Source organism: Aspergillus bombycis, assembly GCF_001792695.1.
Source record: "Aspergillus bombycis strain NRRL26010 chromosome Unknown contig00123, whole genome shotgun sequence".
NCBI classification, from domain to species: domain Eukaryota; kingdom Fungi; phylum Ascomycota; class Eurotiomycetes; order Eurotiales; family Aspergillaceae; genus Aspergillus; species Aspergillus bombycis.
In genome coordinates this window covers 41317-56345 of record NW_019170125.1, presented here as the reverse complement: position 1 = coordinate 56345, position 15029 = coordinate 41317, and the positions used below count along the sequence as shown (strand labels likewise).

General features: G+C 51.9%; 6 protein-coding genes across 6 annotated transcripts; 3 read left to right on the top strand and 3 right to left on the bottom strand.

Annotated features, from left to right (window-relative positions):
• Window positions 1–1643: 1643 nt before the first annotated feature.
• On the top strand, window positions 1644–3919 carry ABOM_010303 (putative forkhead transcription factor Fkh1/2; the record flags this gene model as incomplete). Its single annotated transcript, XM_022537431.1, has 4 exons — window positions 1644–1757; window positions 1816–2838; window positions 2894–3786; window positions 3847–3919. 4 exons carry the CDS (start codon window positions 1644–1646, stop codon window positions 3917–3919), a joined length of 2103 nt encoding a protein of 700 aa, XP_022384744.1.
• Window positions 3920–4185: 266 nt separating this feature from the next.
• On the bottom strand, window positions 4186–4941 carry ABOM_010302 (putative transcription regulator PAB1642; the record flags this gene model as incomplete). The annotated part of the gene is made up of 1 exon (XM_022537430.1): window positions 4186–4941. The coding sequence occupies one exon, from the start codon at window positions 4939–4941 to the stop codon at window positions 4186–4188; it is 756 nt and encodes a 251-aa protein (XP_022384745.1).
• A 628-nt stretch (window positions 4942–5569) lies between these two features.
• Window positions 5570–7230, bottom strand: ABOM_010301 (uncharacterized protein; the record flags this gene model as incomplete). The annotated part of the gene is made up of 2 exons (XM_022537429.1): window positions 5570–6719; window positions 6767–7230. The coding sequence occupies 2 exons, from the start codon at window positions 7228–7230 to the stop codon at window positions 5570–5572; spliced, it is 1614 nt and encodes a 537-aa protein (XP_022384742.1).
• Window positions 7231–7999: 769 nt separating this feature from the next.
• ABOM_010300 (putative PHD finger domain protein) lies at window positions 8000–10219 on the top strand (the record flags this gene model as incomplete). The annotated part of the gene is made up of 2 exons (XM_022537428.1): window positions 8000–10024; window positions 10079–10219. 2 exons carry the CDS (start codon window positions 8000–8002, stop codon window positions 10217–10219), a joined length of 2166 nt encoding a protein of 721 aa, XP_022384743.1.
• Window positions 10220–10662: 443 nt separating this feature from the next.
• Window positions 10663–12167, bottom strand: ABOM_010299 (Gfo/Idh/MocA family protein; the record flags this gene model as incomplete). The annotated part of the gene is made up of 5 exons (XM_022537427.1): window positions 10663–10927; window positions 10997–11087; window positions 11153–11851; window positions 11911–12073; window positions 12144–12167. The coding sequence occupies 5 exons, from the start codon at window positions 12165–12167 to the stop codon at window positions 10663–10665; spliced, it is 1242 nt and encodes a 413-aa protein (XP_022384736.1).
• A 933-nt stretch (window positions 12168–13100) lies between these two features.
• Window positions 13101–14108, top strand: ABOM_010298 (dihydrodipicolinate synthase family protein; the record flags this gene model as incomplete). Its single annotated transcript, XM_022537426.1, has 1 exon — window positions 13101–14108. The coding sequence occupies one exon, from the start codon at window positions 13101–13103 to the stop codon at window positions 14106–14108; it is 1008 nt and encodes a 335-aa protein (XP_022384737.1).
• Window positions 14109–15029: the final 921 nt, after the last annotated feature.

Here is a 15029-nt window from a genome sequence, read left to right as displayed (position 1 = left end):
ATGATGTTACCTTGCCTTTCTAGAAAAATTCAATCAACAAAAAAATTTCTATTTTTTTTTTGAGGTCGATGCAGATCAAACTTAAGACATTCCACTGGACAGACGCTAAACTGAAGACGGGGGGGAATGACGCAAACAGAAGCATGGATTCACAGTTCAGGATTGGGCGGTTGACCATCACGAGTTCCATTAAAGTGGAATTCGAGAATGCTTTCTGATTGCCCGATCCGGTGTTTTCCCTGCTGGTCAAAATTTGGTTTGGTTGGATGCATCACACGAGGCGAGTGGAGGAAGAATTAAGCAGCGTTCGGGTTTAGCTTGTTGACCCATGATCAGCACTCCCGAGGACTCCGTACTGTGGACTCTTTGTTGGTAACTACCTAGTAACCCTTCATTGAATGGTTGGGGTTGTCGCAGGAATGACTGCATGAGTAGTGAAATCTTAGTTAGGGCTACTCGGGTGATTGAGTAAGGGAGGAAGGATTCACTTGTCGTCGACCAGGGAGTATGCTGCTGCTGCTCAAGGGGGAGAAACATGCAAAGGATCTCGACAATTCCTGCAACCGGGGATTCATTTTTGATTCCTTCGTGGGATTGCAGGGAATTTGCCGGGCCTTTGTCTCGCTTTTATTCCCCATAATCTCTCTATTTTCAGGGCCTGGTGTCTTCTGTCCCTTCAGTCTGGGTCGGTCTCCACTGTCTGTTTACGGCAGCGGGGGTCTCATCCATTTGAGGTCCACGGAGGTAGGATTGGGGAATCCCGGGTTCTTTTTATAAATATTGAAATATTAAAAGGTTGGGTGAGCCAGGAAGTCAACTGGGGCAGAATCGGTGAACATTTCTCGATTCATTGTTGCGAGACAAAGCGAAAGAAGAAAGAAAGAAAGAAAAGAAGGAAGTGAGCGTGTTTTGGGTCTGGATCTACTACGGACTGTCATTTCCAGAGAACTACTGATAAAGAACGATCCGTCAGCAACCGACTTTGAACTTCCCCACACGGAAGCGGTCACGCCCCAAACACCGGCGCGCGTTATCGTCATCGCTTCTCTTTTCTTTCTTTTCCCACTTTTTTCAAGACAAGTCGTATCTTCTTCGCTCCCCCAACAACAAGCCCTTTGTCGCTCCACCCCCGCTTCCTCCCCCGTGCGACTCCCTGGAATTCCAATTCAACCAGGTCACCCTTGAGGGTCCTCACATCATCTCTCGACAACCGCCCCAAAAGAAAAATTCCCGTGGCTGAATAATAATAAGCCAGCCACGCCCAGATCGCGTCTTGCGCGGTGGCAAACGATCCGTTGGTTCCTACCCTCTCGAACACCCGGTTCTAGGTTTTCCTTTGCCCTCTTTGGGTCATCTGTCTGCCGTCCTCGCTTCGCCTTCTTACAATCTCTTCCTACGTCAATCAGTTTGTTTGCTCGCTTGGCGCAGAATTTCGTGAATTATATGGGTCCGTGAATCGCGCACAGAACGTACAACATATCTTAGATTTAATATTGGCGACACGACGGTTTATCTACACCCAACAAGCCAAAACCCCAAACAAAACGAACAAAAAGAACAAAAGAAAAAAAAACACCTCCAACAACACCAACAACAACAACAGAAAATTCTTCCAGAATTCACAACAGTTCGCTTGATCAAAGATGCCACTATCGAACAGGCGCCGCGCGCGGCGCAAGGAAATCCAACTACAAGAGACCTCAGATGCGGAAGCTCCGGACTCCTCACCTACAAGGCCGTCAAATAAAAAGCGCAAGGTGTGTGGTTGCATTGCTTTACTGGGATGTTGACCGGTGACTAATTTCCTGTTTGCAGGTCGAACGGACCTCCCCTCATCCCCGTCCCCCCAAGACTGGAGAATCCGCTGACGAGGCGGACCACTCGTCCCCGGAACATGAACTATCGGAGAACCAGGACCTTGTGGATATGGTGATATCGTACCTCGACGCCGCCCGCGAAGAAGTGCGCGTGATACGTGATCACTCCAACACGAAGACAGAGAACAAGCAGAGTATCCGTGCCTATGCAAAGATCGCCGGCCGCAACTGGACATACTATGTCAAAACTCTCCATGTCAACATTGGGCGCGAACCGGATCGTGAACAGAAGCTAGATGAGCAGTCAAGCCCTGTGACGATCGCTGCACGGGCACTGCCAGAGGTGAATGTGGATTTAGGACCTAGCAAGTTCGTATCCCGTCTGCATGCTGAGATCTTTTACGACGGCGAGGAGACGGCCTCCTGGCATATCCGTGTGAATGGTCGTAACGGCGTCCGGTTGAACAATGCCATCCTGAAGCGCGGCACTGATGCGATCCTTTCGTGTGGTGATATCATTGAAATTGCCAACACCCAAATGATGTTCGTTACTCCAGGCGATAAAGCCAACATCCATCCCAGTTTCGTCCAACGCGCGCAGCGCCTTGCCAACGGTGAAGAGGATGTCGCCGCGTGGGACGCTTCGCAACATGCCCATCCCCACCCTGCGCCGTCGGGTGCCCCCGAGACTACTCGCCCTCCAACCGGCCAACCGTCTTTGGCGCCAGCACCGCATTTCCTCAAGCGCCAAGTAACGCCGCCGCCACGGTCCCCCGACACTGTTGGTGTCCGGACCGCCAAACAGTCCCCGTTATATAACCGAGGCATGATGATGGAGAGCACGGAGGAGATTGACTACAGCAAGGACTCGGCCAAGGACCTGAAGCCCCCCTACAGCTATGCCACGTTGATCGCGCAAGCAATCTTCTCTAGCGAAGAAGAAAAGCTAACCCTCAACAACATTTACAATTGGATCATGGACAAGTATGCATTCTATCGTCACTCTCAGAGCGGATGGCAGGTACGTGATGTCCCACATAGTGATCGCTGACTCAGTTGCCCTAACCCATGACCAGAATTCGATTCGACATAACTTATCCCTGAACAAGGCTTTCCAAAAAGTGCCCCGCCGTACCGATGAACCAGGAAAAGGAATGAAGTGGCAGATTGCCCCTGAGTACCGCGAGGAATATTGGAAGAAGCAGCTCCGTAAGGGGACACAGTCGTCGGCACCGTCCTCCCCCGCCACCAGGGATCCAGCCACGCGTGGCGCCAATGGTATGGAGGCGGTTTTTTCCAGCAAGAAGTCACCTCCAGTGTCATCCCCCGGGTTTAGCTCTTTCCCCGTCGCCCCGGTTGAGGCATACACGCCGGAACGGGGTTCACGGGCAAGCCGGACCGGCCCCCAGGATCATCCTCTCCGCCCACCTGTTCGAGACTACGAGGAGCCGTCCCCCTTGCCTGCGCGCTCAGCTATTAAGAACAGCAGCAATGGTACAAGCCTCCGGTATGGACTGTCTGATAATGTAGCTTCTCCGCCGATCTTATCGTCCTCCTATTATGACGAAGGCCCGTCGTCCATGATCACACCAGCACCACAACGACAGCAACCGCGCCTGCCTCCGCCTAGCACCGCGCAAATTCCATCCAAGTTCATGCCCATGAGCTCGCCAGCACAGTTCTGGAAGTTTGCAGATATTGGTAGTACGCCCGCCCGCCCGGTTCCCGACATGAGCCCGCTCAAGGGAGACCCTGGGGATGGGCTGGGCAGCATTCCGAGTAGCAGTCCGCCACCTCCGAATTTGGTCAGCCCTAGTAAACCAGGTACAGTCAACGGCCTAAGCACCGGACGATCACTGCCCCCGCGGCGTGAGCATGATTCGGCGGTCCGGTCAGCCGCGAACGGGGCGGGTCGGGATCTCGGAGATGATGAAGATGAAGATGATGGAGGTGGGTTTGATCTTGCGAGGTGAGCTTTTGCCAAAGATGATGACTAGTAGATGGACCCATGGCTGACTTTAGTGGTAAGGGGCTTTCAACCGATTGGATCGTACCATCGGCAGTTGAGCAACGCCGCTCGCACCAGCGCTGCAACTTCCTAATTGTTTGATTTACCTTTGCCTTTGCTTGTCTTTTGATATCCCCGTATGAATTCCATGGCTTCCCTTACGACATTATTGCTAGAGCAGACGCGCATAGAACGGAGTGAACAGAATGAATGGATGGTGTCGTGATGTTTAACCAGGAGATTCTCTGGTTCCAGCTTTTGTGATGTACTTGACGTGAGCAATGAGATAATGTACCTATATCTATTAGTTATCAGTTATACCATATCATATCATGACTGTCACTCCGTGCCTACACCATCTCATGCCTGGGCAGCAACAGGAACATCCGGCCAAAACCTCTCCTCCAACCACTTCACCTGCCTCCACCACCTTTCACACCGTCGCACCACGTCCTCTGGCTCATTCCGAACCCTCGACGCCAGCGCGTCAACCACCTCCGCAATCCCCTCCACAAACTCCCTAAACTCCACACTCGTCCAGTTAGGAATAAACCTCTCCCTCAGCGCCCCGCCATCCAAATCCTTCTCCCCACCCGCACTGCCAGCCCCCATAACTGCCTTCGCTCCTTCCCAAGACTCCAGGTAACACACCTCAGTCGCCCACAGAACAACCAACCCTTCCAACAAACTCACCGCGGGACTCCCCGCCGACATAAACAAATCAATATACGCCTGTGTAATCGTCCCGGGCCCAAACGTCTCCTCGCCCTCCGGCACAACCGCCAAATCCAGCCCATACTCCCTCGCCACCTCCTCGAAGAAGCCAATCTCGCGTTGAATATTCACCAGCGCATCGATGAGGACCGCGACGATCCGTCGCTCGAGTGTCGTCTCAGCAGCGTTGGAGGGTGCATGCGGAAGCTGGCATTTGGATAAGAGGAGCCCGATGAAGCGGACGTAGGATTGGGCGTAGAGCCGGTCTTGCGAGAGCCACTTTGACAGCGTGGTTTTGGGGAGGAGGCCCTTGCCCGCGGCCAGGAGGAACGGGTGCGTCGTTGCGCGGTGGTAGGTGGAGGGGTTGTGGGTTTTGAGGTGCGTTGTTAGTCCTTCGGGCATTTTGGGTGATTTGTTGGTTGTTGGTATGGTTGTTGGTATGGTTGGGATTTATGTGTCTGGGGGGTGGGTTAATGGAGGTTGTTTGGTTTGGTGGGGGGGAGGGTTTCTTTTGGGTTGGTTTTATGAGGGGTTTGGGGGATATGGTTACGTCAGTTTTTGTTTACATTGCTTTTTATTTATTTAATACTTGCCTTGGGAGGGATTTGTTGCTGTGTACTGACTGGTTGCTGTGTTGGAGGGGGGGGGGGGTTCGGTTCGGGTGTGAGTGAGATCGATGTCATTGCCTTTTTTATATGAGAATTCACCTTGATGATATGACTTGGATATTATCGGGTTGAATCTATTCGCTGTAGAGGGACGGTCGGTGAGTACTGCGTATTAATGGGTCCACTTCTCCGGATGCCTTCACAGCCTGGGTTGAGTCAAAAGGAGGATCTAGAACCTCGGTGGATAAAACAACAACAATTAGAGTTTGATCTTTGCTGAGCTGTCTTCCATCATGCATTCAATTACATACAGACTCTGTCGACTACTGCATTACCCCTGAAGATCCTACCCCGAATCATTCTTCGAACTTAAAACCTACAGCGGTGGCATCGTCAATCTGACCTGTCAGCGATTCTTCCCCTCATCGGCTATGTTCCAGTATCATGCAGAGCATCACCTCCATGGTGTATCGCGCATCGTTCCCCGCGTTGTGTAGATGCCAGCCGGTCATATGGAATTCCTGGAGGATATCTGCTAATTTGCGTGTGGTCGGTTCGCCGCGAATGATACGGAAGAATTCCGCCGTGTCCACCGTCCCTATAAACCCGGCGGTTCCCCCTGGCTTGCGCTCCGTCCGTATTCCTATCTGCCGGAGATACTGGATGTCGCTGCTTATAGCATGTCCAACGAGGATTAAATGACGTGGTGCATGCGTGGGAGAAGACGACGATGAGATTTGGAAGGCGTCCTGTACAGTAGCTCCTAGATCTTTGGCTGAGACCCATTCACTAGTCCCAAAATTGAAGTTGCCGGGACAGCCTGCGACAAAATGTTGGTTGACATGGTGAGCGTATTCTTCCACCCGCAGATGACGCGACTTTATTTTGGTCCTCCAATGGGCCCCGTCTTCGGCTGGAGACATGCCGACGAGATCCAAGGTGTCCAGAGTCGAGATGCCCACTTCTGTTATCTGCTTATGATAATGCTCGTTAGATTCCACATCAATACTAATGAAAACAGGCTCCATCCAGAAGGGGAACGGTGCCGGCTTGTCCATGTCCAGCGGCCAATGGGTCTCAGGCATCGGTTCCTGGGCTTTCTTTTCCTCCCAGGCCACGTCATCAATCAGGTCGTCTGCCTCACTGGAGCATAGACCTAGGTAACTCTGTGCTCGTCGGAGGTCCTCAACTAGGCGTCGTTGATTTTGCAGGCGTTGTTGCTGTTTGACCTTAGAAGGCTTCTTTTTGTTTCTGGTTGTTTCCCATGCGGCCTCTACCATTTGTTCAAAGGCAATGAACTGCTCGTCCATTCCAGACGAAGAACGAGGTGCCTCCGATGAGATAGGGATTTGCGATTCGAGGCGGTCTTTCGTTTCCCGACATGTGCTTCTGCCTATGAATACGGGCTGCGGAAAGCCTTCCCTTTGAAAGGGAAGAACCAGTCCTTCATCCGATAGAGTAAAGTTGCATTGCAGGGCACGGTCAATCTCCTGGAAAAAGGCACGGACCTGGGCAGTGGGCACGAGAAGCAGATGACGAGGGCCTGTAAGAGGTGGAAGCTTGATATAATACCTGCATTGTCAGAAGGGTACTACAATTGGAAGACGTGAAACACTCACAGATCCCAACATCGGTTCCAGAACTTGCCTCCATCAAAGAATTCGCTAGCCAGTTGCTGTGATAGCGGGCCTTTGACATACTTGTAGGCATACCTTGAGATTGTCACCAAAGGAGAGAAAGTCCCGTCGTGAGGCACATCAGAGCCTTCTAGAGAAGGGGAGGGAATGGTATCGACCGGAATTGTCTGCGTAGAAGACCCAGGGATTGGAGTCACGCTTTCGGAACCCTCCTCTCGCGCGTTCTCATGCTTCTCATCGCTGATAGCTGATTTATAGGGTCCGAGGCTCTGCGCCAGCTGTGAAATATTAGGGTCCGAGGGCTCCCTGTCAGTGTTTACGTTGTCATTGATAGAAGCAGAGTCCTGGTTGGACTGAGCCTTAGGCAGAGTTCGGAGTTGAGTATCCAGTTTCAACAAGGCCTCGTCTCCACTGAACAACAAATTTAGTCGTGCTATTCTATCCATTATTTCCAATCTGTCTGGGAGAGCTCGGATTCAACCAAGAATGAAGATGAGATGAAGGATGAAATCAATGGGGATGTGTAATAGAAAAGAAGAAGGTGCGTTTGCCTATCGAGCAAACCAGAAGTGAGACAGCTGCATGACCTCAGTATGGGCAATTCACTTGGAAACATAGCTCAAAATAAGTAGACAGGTATTTTACAGAAGAGCATGGTATATTCATCACCTCGGGTCTTCTGGTTGTGTGGTATATTCCCCACTGCATTCTGTCAACGGTAGTGAAGAGATGAATTCAATAGAGCCATTCCCCAGTTAATGCCACTACAGGAACTTTGGAAACTGAAAAGCACTATTAATCTCCAGATTAGTTTTGTTCTGTGTCTTCACTCTACGGGTATACTGCTGGTAGAAGCTGTATAGATCCATCTCGAACTATTCCGAAATAGGAATGGGTCACGTGTCGGAGTCAGTCGAAGGCGCAGGACCAATCGCAGTGGATGGGGAACTCCCGTCTACTCAGGCACCTGCCAAGCAACGACAACTTGCTTCCATCCATCTTTCCCTTCATCACTTCATCCCCCTTTTCGTTAACGGTGCTAGGCTATAGAACCGGACCCCATCGGTCTGTCTCACGTAGACAGTCCATGCGTTTGGATTGAACTCTCCTCGATGGCCTCGCCGTCACACATGGTGCCGTCATAAACAATAACATTCCAGCCGCGCTCCACACCCTCTGATTCCAGCCTCTCCCTCCGCGCCTTCGCTACTACCCATGATGGTAGACTACGACGACGACGACGCTGGCGGAGTCATCCTGGATGGCCCTTTTGATCCCGATGCCCAAGCTACCGTCACCGACTTCATCGATTATACCGAATACCTCCCTGCTGATATCATCCGTTCCCTGACTCTCATCCGCGGCTTGGACGAGCGCTATCTGGAAGCCACTCAAGGCGTGCATGAGCTCACCAAGACCTACGGACAACTCCCCGAATTGCCTCCAGATGGACGTCCTGATGCGCGCAATTTGCGCAAAGATATCTCCTCCCGACTCGACCGCGCAATCAATGCTCGCGAGTCCGCTTACGCGGAGGCCTGTCGTTTATACGATGTTGTCGATCGCCACTTCAATCGCTTAGACTGTATCAAGCAGAAGCTCGAGGCACTTCCAAAGCCACCGCCCACCGAAAACACTGCGCCGCAGGCCGTTCCCGTCACCAAGCGTGGTCGACCAACGAAGAAAGGCGACGATGTGGTAGCCACAACGCGCATCACACTCCGCTTGGATAGCCATGATCACCCGAAATCTGCATCAACCCTGAAATCTAGAACGCGACGGTCGGTCCTCTCGGCGGAGCACCTTGCCGGTCTACACCCCGACTCGCCGATCGCCAGCACCGAGCATTCGGATGTGGAGGAGCCCAAGGCTGTACCGTCAGAGTCGCCTGCTGATTCGGCAGTCCCTCAAGGCCGGAAAGAGAAACAAGGCCGGCGATCGCGGACCTCGCTTGGCACCCATACACATAGCGGCGTAGCAAATATCTCAACGAGTAATGCCCTGGCAATGCTTAAGCCTCCCCCTGAAGACGCAAAGCCGGGTAGCGAGGATATGCCGTGGTTACGTCTGACAGAGTGGGAGATGACCAAGCTGCGTAAGAAGATGAAGAAAAATGCCGTGTGGCAGCCGAGTGAAGTGATGATACACCGCGAGCTAGCCCTTCGAGGCCGGGGATGGGAGGCTTATAGAGCTGCGAAAGCGCAAGCGGAGGCGAACGGGTCCGAGTTCATCGACTGTGATGATATCATGAACAACTATATCCCGGGAAAATTAACCAAACGCAGTGAAGCAACCAAAGATACGGAAGGCACATTCGAGACAAAGCTGAGCAATCGGGGCATGAAACTGAACGAGGCCAAGAAACTCAAGCGTGAAAATCAAGCACGGGAACAAGCGGCTGCCGCTGCGGCCGAGGCAGAGTTGGCTGCCAAGCGCCAGGGACAAGCCGCCTCTCCTATTAAGGCGCCCGTCCCCAACGGCGATCTGGCGCAGGCTGGCAAGCCAAGCAGAGCTGCGAAGAAAAGGAAAGCCGATGAAAGTCCGGTCATCGAAGCTGCTGCCACCTCTTTGGCAGGTGGCGAAACACGTCCTGCGGTGCGAAGTCCATCGAAACGCCGTAAGACAAGCGACACACCGATGGAATCGAGTGTCAGTGTCCCAAGTGCTTCAACTACCACACCGTCAGCTAACGTACCCACGGCCGTTGCTGAAGTGACTGAAACGAAGCCCACCCCTCCACCGGCGTCTCCCGTCGGATCTAAGCGTTCGGTTCCACCATCCGGGGCTGTAGTCGCTCCACCTACCTTGGAAGGTACTACTATAACACCTCCTGTAACCCGAACCCCTTCCAGGCGTCGCTCCACTGCTGCGTCGGCCGAACCGGTTCCTTCTATCGGGCTCATCACGGCAGGAAGAGAGCTTCGGCGAAAGAGCGCTACCCCTGCACGCAAGACCCCAGTTCCAGATGTTTCTCGAGCAGCTAGCTTGAGTGCACCTCGTCGCAGGAAGCGGCCCGCTCCAGGCCCCGTATCATCAGGACAAGACGGTGGTGCGGCAGTGAGCTACGGTCGCCGCAAAGCTAAACCTGGGAAGAAACGGTTTCGTGAGCACGGTCCGAAGGACGGTGATATCCGCATTGATGAAGACGGTGTACTAGAGGAGATCGACCCCAATGAGCCTCGCTATTGCCTTTGTGGAGACGTAAGCTTCGGCACGATGATCTGTTGTGAGAACACTGACGTACGTGACTTGCCCTATGACTTCCAATTACCGGAAACTAACTAATATTCGCAGTGCGACAGGGAATGGTTCCACCTTGACTGCGTCGGTCTCTCTGAAGTTCCCAGTCGAACTGCCAAATGGTACTGTCCGGAGTGTCGCGTGAGGTTCAACAAGGGGACCGATGGCATTGTCAAGATCGGTCTCCGTCGATAGTTTATTCCATTATCATCATGGTGTATTTCTGGGAAGATAGCACTCGATCTACCGCCTACTCTTCTTGAGTTCATGAGATCACGACATCGCAGCGTTATTTGGGAATTCTGTACCTTGTACTAATTGATATTGATTGATAGTTTCGCGGCATGGCGAAGTGGTGGACGGTGGAGTTTGGAGTTGGCTTTCTTCATTCTAACGCATTAATTGAGGTTGGGTGTTTTCACTTATTGTGTTGCTCTCATCTACGGATGCCAATTTGCAGTTGTCCTGTTACACTTGCGCTTCCCCGGGGATAATATCTTCTGACTTGTTACAATCCTTCTTTTTTCCTTCTATGTCTACAGACAGATCTTGCAGTAAGAGGAATATTTAACCATCATTAACTTTCATGGATACATCTATCACATACAAAATCCTGGCACAAGGCTCAGAAGATCAGATCACTTCAACTCCCACTTATCGCCCTCGTTCACGATCTCGACGGGCCGCCTCTCATCCAGCGAGACCCGTCCCGCATGCAGAATAGCCGTCGTCGCAATTGTATTCTTGAGTGTCGGAAGTGGTCTGGCATCGAGCTGATCCAGAGTAACCCGACCCTCATTGACTGCCGTGACAGCGTCAATGAACTTCTCGAAGCTAATGTACCCGTAGCCAGTTTGGCCGCTGAAGTTGCCGTCCTCGTCTGGTGCGTAGCGCATATAGAATCTATACGAATTCCCCTTTGTTAGCGATGGCTTGCCCTCGGCAATCTGGAGACAGGCATGGAATACTCACGGGTTCAGCCAGATCAAACCCTGCTCATCCTCTGTGACATCGTAGCCACGCTTGGCCTGGTTAATGCGAACCTCACCCTTAGAGCCCATATCTATAGCCCCAGTTAGCACAATCCAGGAAAGAGAAGAAGAAAAAGGACAAAAGGCTAAAACATACAATGGAAATACTGGTTCGAATGCACACCCGCCCTCTGCGGCGCCGTCCAGGAAGCAGTATAAACGCCCGTCGCAACACGCGACGGATCACTCTTCTTCCTCCACTCTACCAACAACGTAATCGTATCCTCCGTCTCATTTACGCAGCCCAAATCCAGCGCCGTGCCCTTGGATGCCGACGCCGTGACCTTCACTGGCGCATACTCAGGCACCATGCTCTCGTTGATATCGATATGGTGCGAGTTCAAATAGTACGAGATATCGCTGTCCTTGCCGGCCCAGGCCTTGAACGTCTCCAGCTGGCTCTTAGGCTGGCTCATGTAACTGTAGAAGTAGTTGAAGTCGCCCAAGTTGCGGGCCTTCGCGCGCGCGTCGGAGTACGCCGGGTCGAAGCGCTTGTGGTGCTCGATGAAGACGAAGACGCCGTGCTTGCGGGCTTCTTCAAGGAGCGTGAGGTGGTCGGAGAGCAGCTGGGTTGCGGGCTTGGTGATCAGGACGTGGATCTTGCGTTGGATGGCATAGAGGGCGATGGGGAAGTGGGTTGGGTCGGGGGTGAAGATTGTGATTGCTGAGCCGGGCTCGAGGGCATCAATGGCGGCCTTGTAGGCGTCTGGGTCGGTTTGATCGTCCGCTGGGTAGGAGGCGAAGGAGACATCGAGGCCGTTGTAGACTTCGGAGATGTTCCTTTGGAGGTGGGAGCCTTTTTGGATATTGTGAGAATGCGATGTATATAGCATGCTTGTTTGGGGGGCAACTTACGGATTCCGGGGAATTTGCGTCCAGACACTCCTACCATGCTCAGGTTGCCGACTTTACCTCGTCGGCGCAGGTCGAAGAGCGTCAGGCCTACTACGCCGACCTTTTTGTCGGATGTTGAAGCTGTGCCGCCGACATAGCCTGTGGTGTACTCGCCCGTACCCACCTGAGAATGGCTATGGTTAGCCGTTCAATTCTGTAATATAGGTGGTTACAGGTCAATGGATGCGACTTACCATCAATACACTTGGAGGAGCCATTTTGCACTTGCGGTATTCGATTCTGACCTGCTTTGAGGGAACTACAGTCTTCTAACCTCACGGGTGGCGGGGTAGAGAGGCGGAAGAGGGAGTGAAACTGAGAGAGGAAAGGAAGAAGAAATAGAAGACAACGTCCTAGTCATTTTGACCGAGCATCCACGAGTTTTGTAATTCCCTCAGGCGACCAGATGACGGAAGAATCTCCATCCCACCAGATTGCCCGTTTGGGGAACGTCATTAGCCGATGCGGCACTTGATTTGTGCATTTATTATTATACGAGGACCTTGTCCATATGTTCTGTTTTTTATGTTAACACGCAAAGTTAGAGGATAATTCTTCCTTGCATTGCCATTGTATTTGCTTGGACCTAGTGACTGGGTTGAGGCTTTCTTGGAATTTATACTCGCTACCACAGTCTTGCCATGTTCTGTTATCGGTTTCGCTGTGATGCCATGACGGTTAACCTATTCGGTCTTTGATTCCCCGAGCTGATTGTACAATCCGATTGGGTGTAATTCCACGAGCAGACAGGGTGGCCATCATTGGTGGATAAATATCTCGCCGGTCAAAAAGCCGAAGCGGGAGTGGGCCCTTGAAGTGGATTAGGAAAGTGGGGTAGTGGGGGAGTGGGATGGGCAAATGATCCAGAAATCATGGAATCATGTGCTGCATCGCGGGGTAAACACAGGGGCAATTACCCGGTGCCTGGAGATGGCGTTGGTATATAGCTATCACTGGAGTCCTGATCACTCAGACTTGGTCTTGGTTCTATTCTGCTCCAATTGGTTCGCTGTGACTTGAAACGCAGACACAGAATTTATCAGGTAAGCATTCAATATTCATAGATGCTCTATAGTTGCTACCTGTACTCCGACACGATGTATACCATCATACCATTCAGTACTAATATCTGGCAGACAAATAGCATCAAGATGGCGTCCCGTACTCCCCTCCGTCCCGGAGTTTACGCTCCTACCATGACCTTTTTCAACCCTGACACTGAAGAGCTTGACACTCCTACCATCCGTCGTCATGCTGTCCGCCTTGCCAAGGCTGGCCTGGTCGGTCTGGTCACTATGGGCTCCAACGGAGAAGCAGTTCACCTAACCCGCGAGGAGCGCAAGACCGTCATTCGTGAGACACGATCTGCGCTTGTGGAGGCTGGCTTCTCCAACGTTCCTGTCATCACTGGAGCCAGCGAGCAGAGCATCCGCGGCACAATTGACCTGTGCAAAGAATCCGCTGAAGCCGGTGCGGAATATGCTCTCATAGTTCCCCCAAGCTACTACCGCTACGCTGTTGGCAACGATGAGACCCTGTACGAGTATTTCACTGCAGTGGCAGATGGTTCTCCTCTGCCATTGATCCTTTATAACTACCCCGGTGCTGTGTCCGGGATCGACATGGACTCAGACCTGATCATCCGCATCTCGCAACACCCTAACATCGTGGGTACTAAGTTCACCTGCGCCAACACAGGCAAATTGACCCGTGTCGCTACCGCCCTCAATGCCATCGCCCCTGAATCGCCTCTGGCTCCCAAGCACAAGAATGTCTCGACCAAGAAAGCCGAAAACCATCCTTATGTGGCCTTTGGTGGCATTGCAGACTTTACTCTGCAGACCTTGGCCTCTGGTGGTTCCGCCATTCTGGCCGGTGGTGCCAATGTCCTTCCCCGTTTGTGTGTGCAGATTTTCAACCTTTGGAGCGCTGGTCGCTTTACAGAGGCCATGGAAGCTCAACAGCTTCTGAGTACTGCCGATTGGGTACTCACTAAGGCTGCCATCCCGGGTACCAAGGGTGCCATCCAATCGTATTATGGCTACGGAGGCTATCCTCGCCGGCCCCTGGGACGGCTGAGCGAGGCTAAGACGCAAGAGGTAGCTGATAAAATCAAAGAAGCTATGGAGGTGGAGCGGTCGTTGCCTGATATTGCATAAATACCCTCTCCTGTACATACCTTTCTGCTATTTTTCTTTAAAAAAAACACGTTTGCTGGTTAGAAGATTTGTCTAGTAAAATGCTCAGTTGTAGCTGGTAAAACCCACATCACGAACTATTAATGCTACAAAACCCTGTAAAAGTCTAGGGTTGGCCCGGTAAAGCAGTCATGGAGTATAATATTGCGCTTCGTCGCGGTTCCTGAATCGGGAGAGAACGTACCGAACGGACTTCGCACAGATTGCCGAACCTGCTTCCTTGGGAAACCGAAGTGCCCCCACGCCAATTTTCATCGATTTGACCTCTCACTGGTGGACAAACTTTAGCGGGCTGAGGTGACACTACTAGTACAGTTGGATCTTGTGGGTGCTCTTGGTGAGGGTGTCAGATGAACTTGATAACACTGATGAGGGGTAAAAAAAAAAGAAAGAAAAACAGAGACAAACACACCTAGGGGTAAGGAAATTCACATACGATGCTCTATATTCTCGAGAATAATTCAAATCCTGTGTACAACACAATGTAGCGTATAGTATGTTGCAGTCTGAGAGATCAATTATCCATAGACATCGAAATGCTTGGAGCGAGCTTTATGGCGCGGGGTCGCTCGATGTATACAAAGCTGTATAGGATTCCTCGCTTCAACCCCACAAGTATCAATTGTACAATAGTCGCATGTAAGGCGCTTAATCTGTTGTGTGGAATGAAATTGAAACTGGGAATGCAATCAGATTCACGGAGTCACCGTGTGCCCAGTCCTTCCAACTGCTTGGGGGAGAGAATACCCACTGTGACTGCAAACACGGGCAGTAAATGGATGGCTCCGCAACCCTGTTAGTTTGTTGGCGTGGCGATCAAATTATAAAGGTCGGCTTCGCCCTGGCGGAAGGCGTTTTTCTTTTCTTCTTCCCTTCACTATC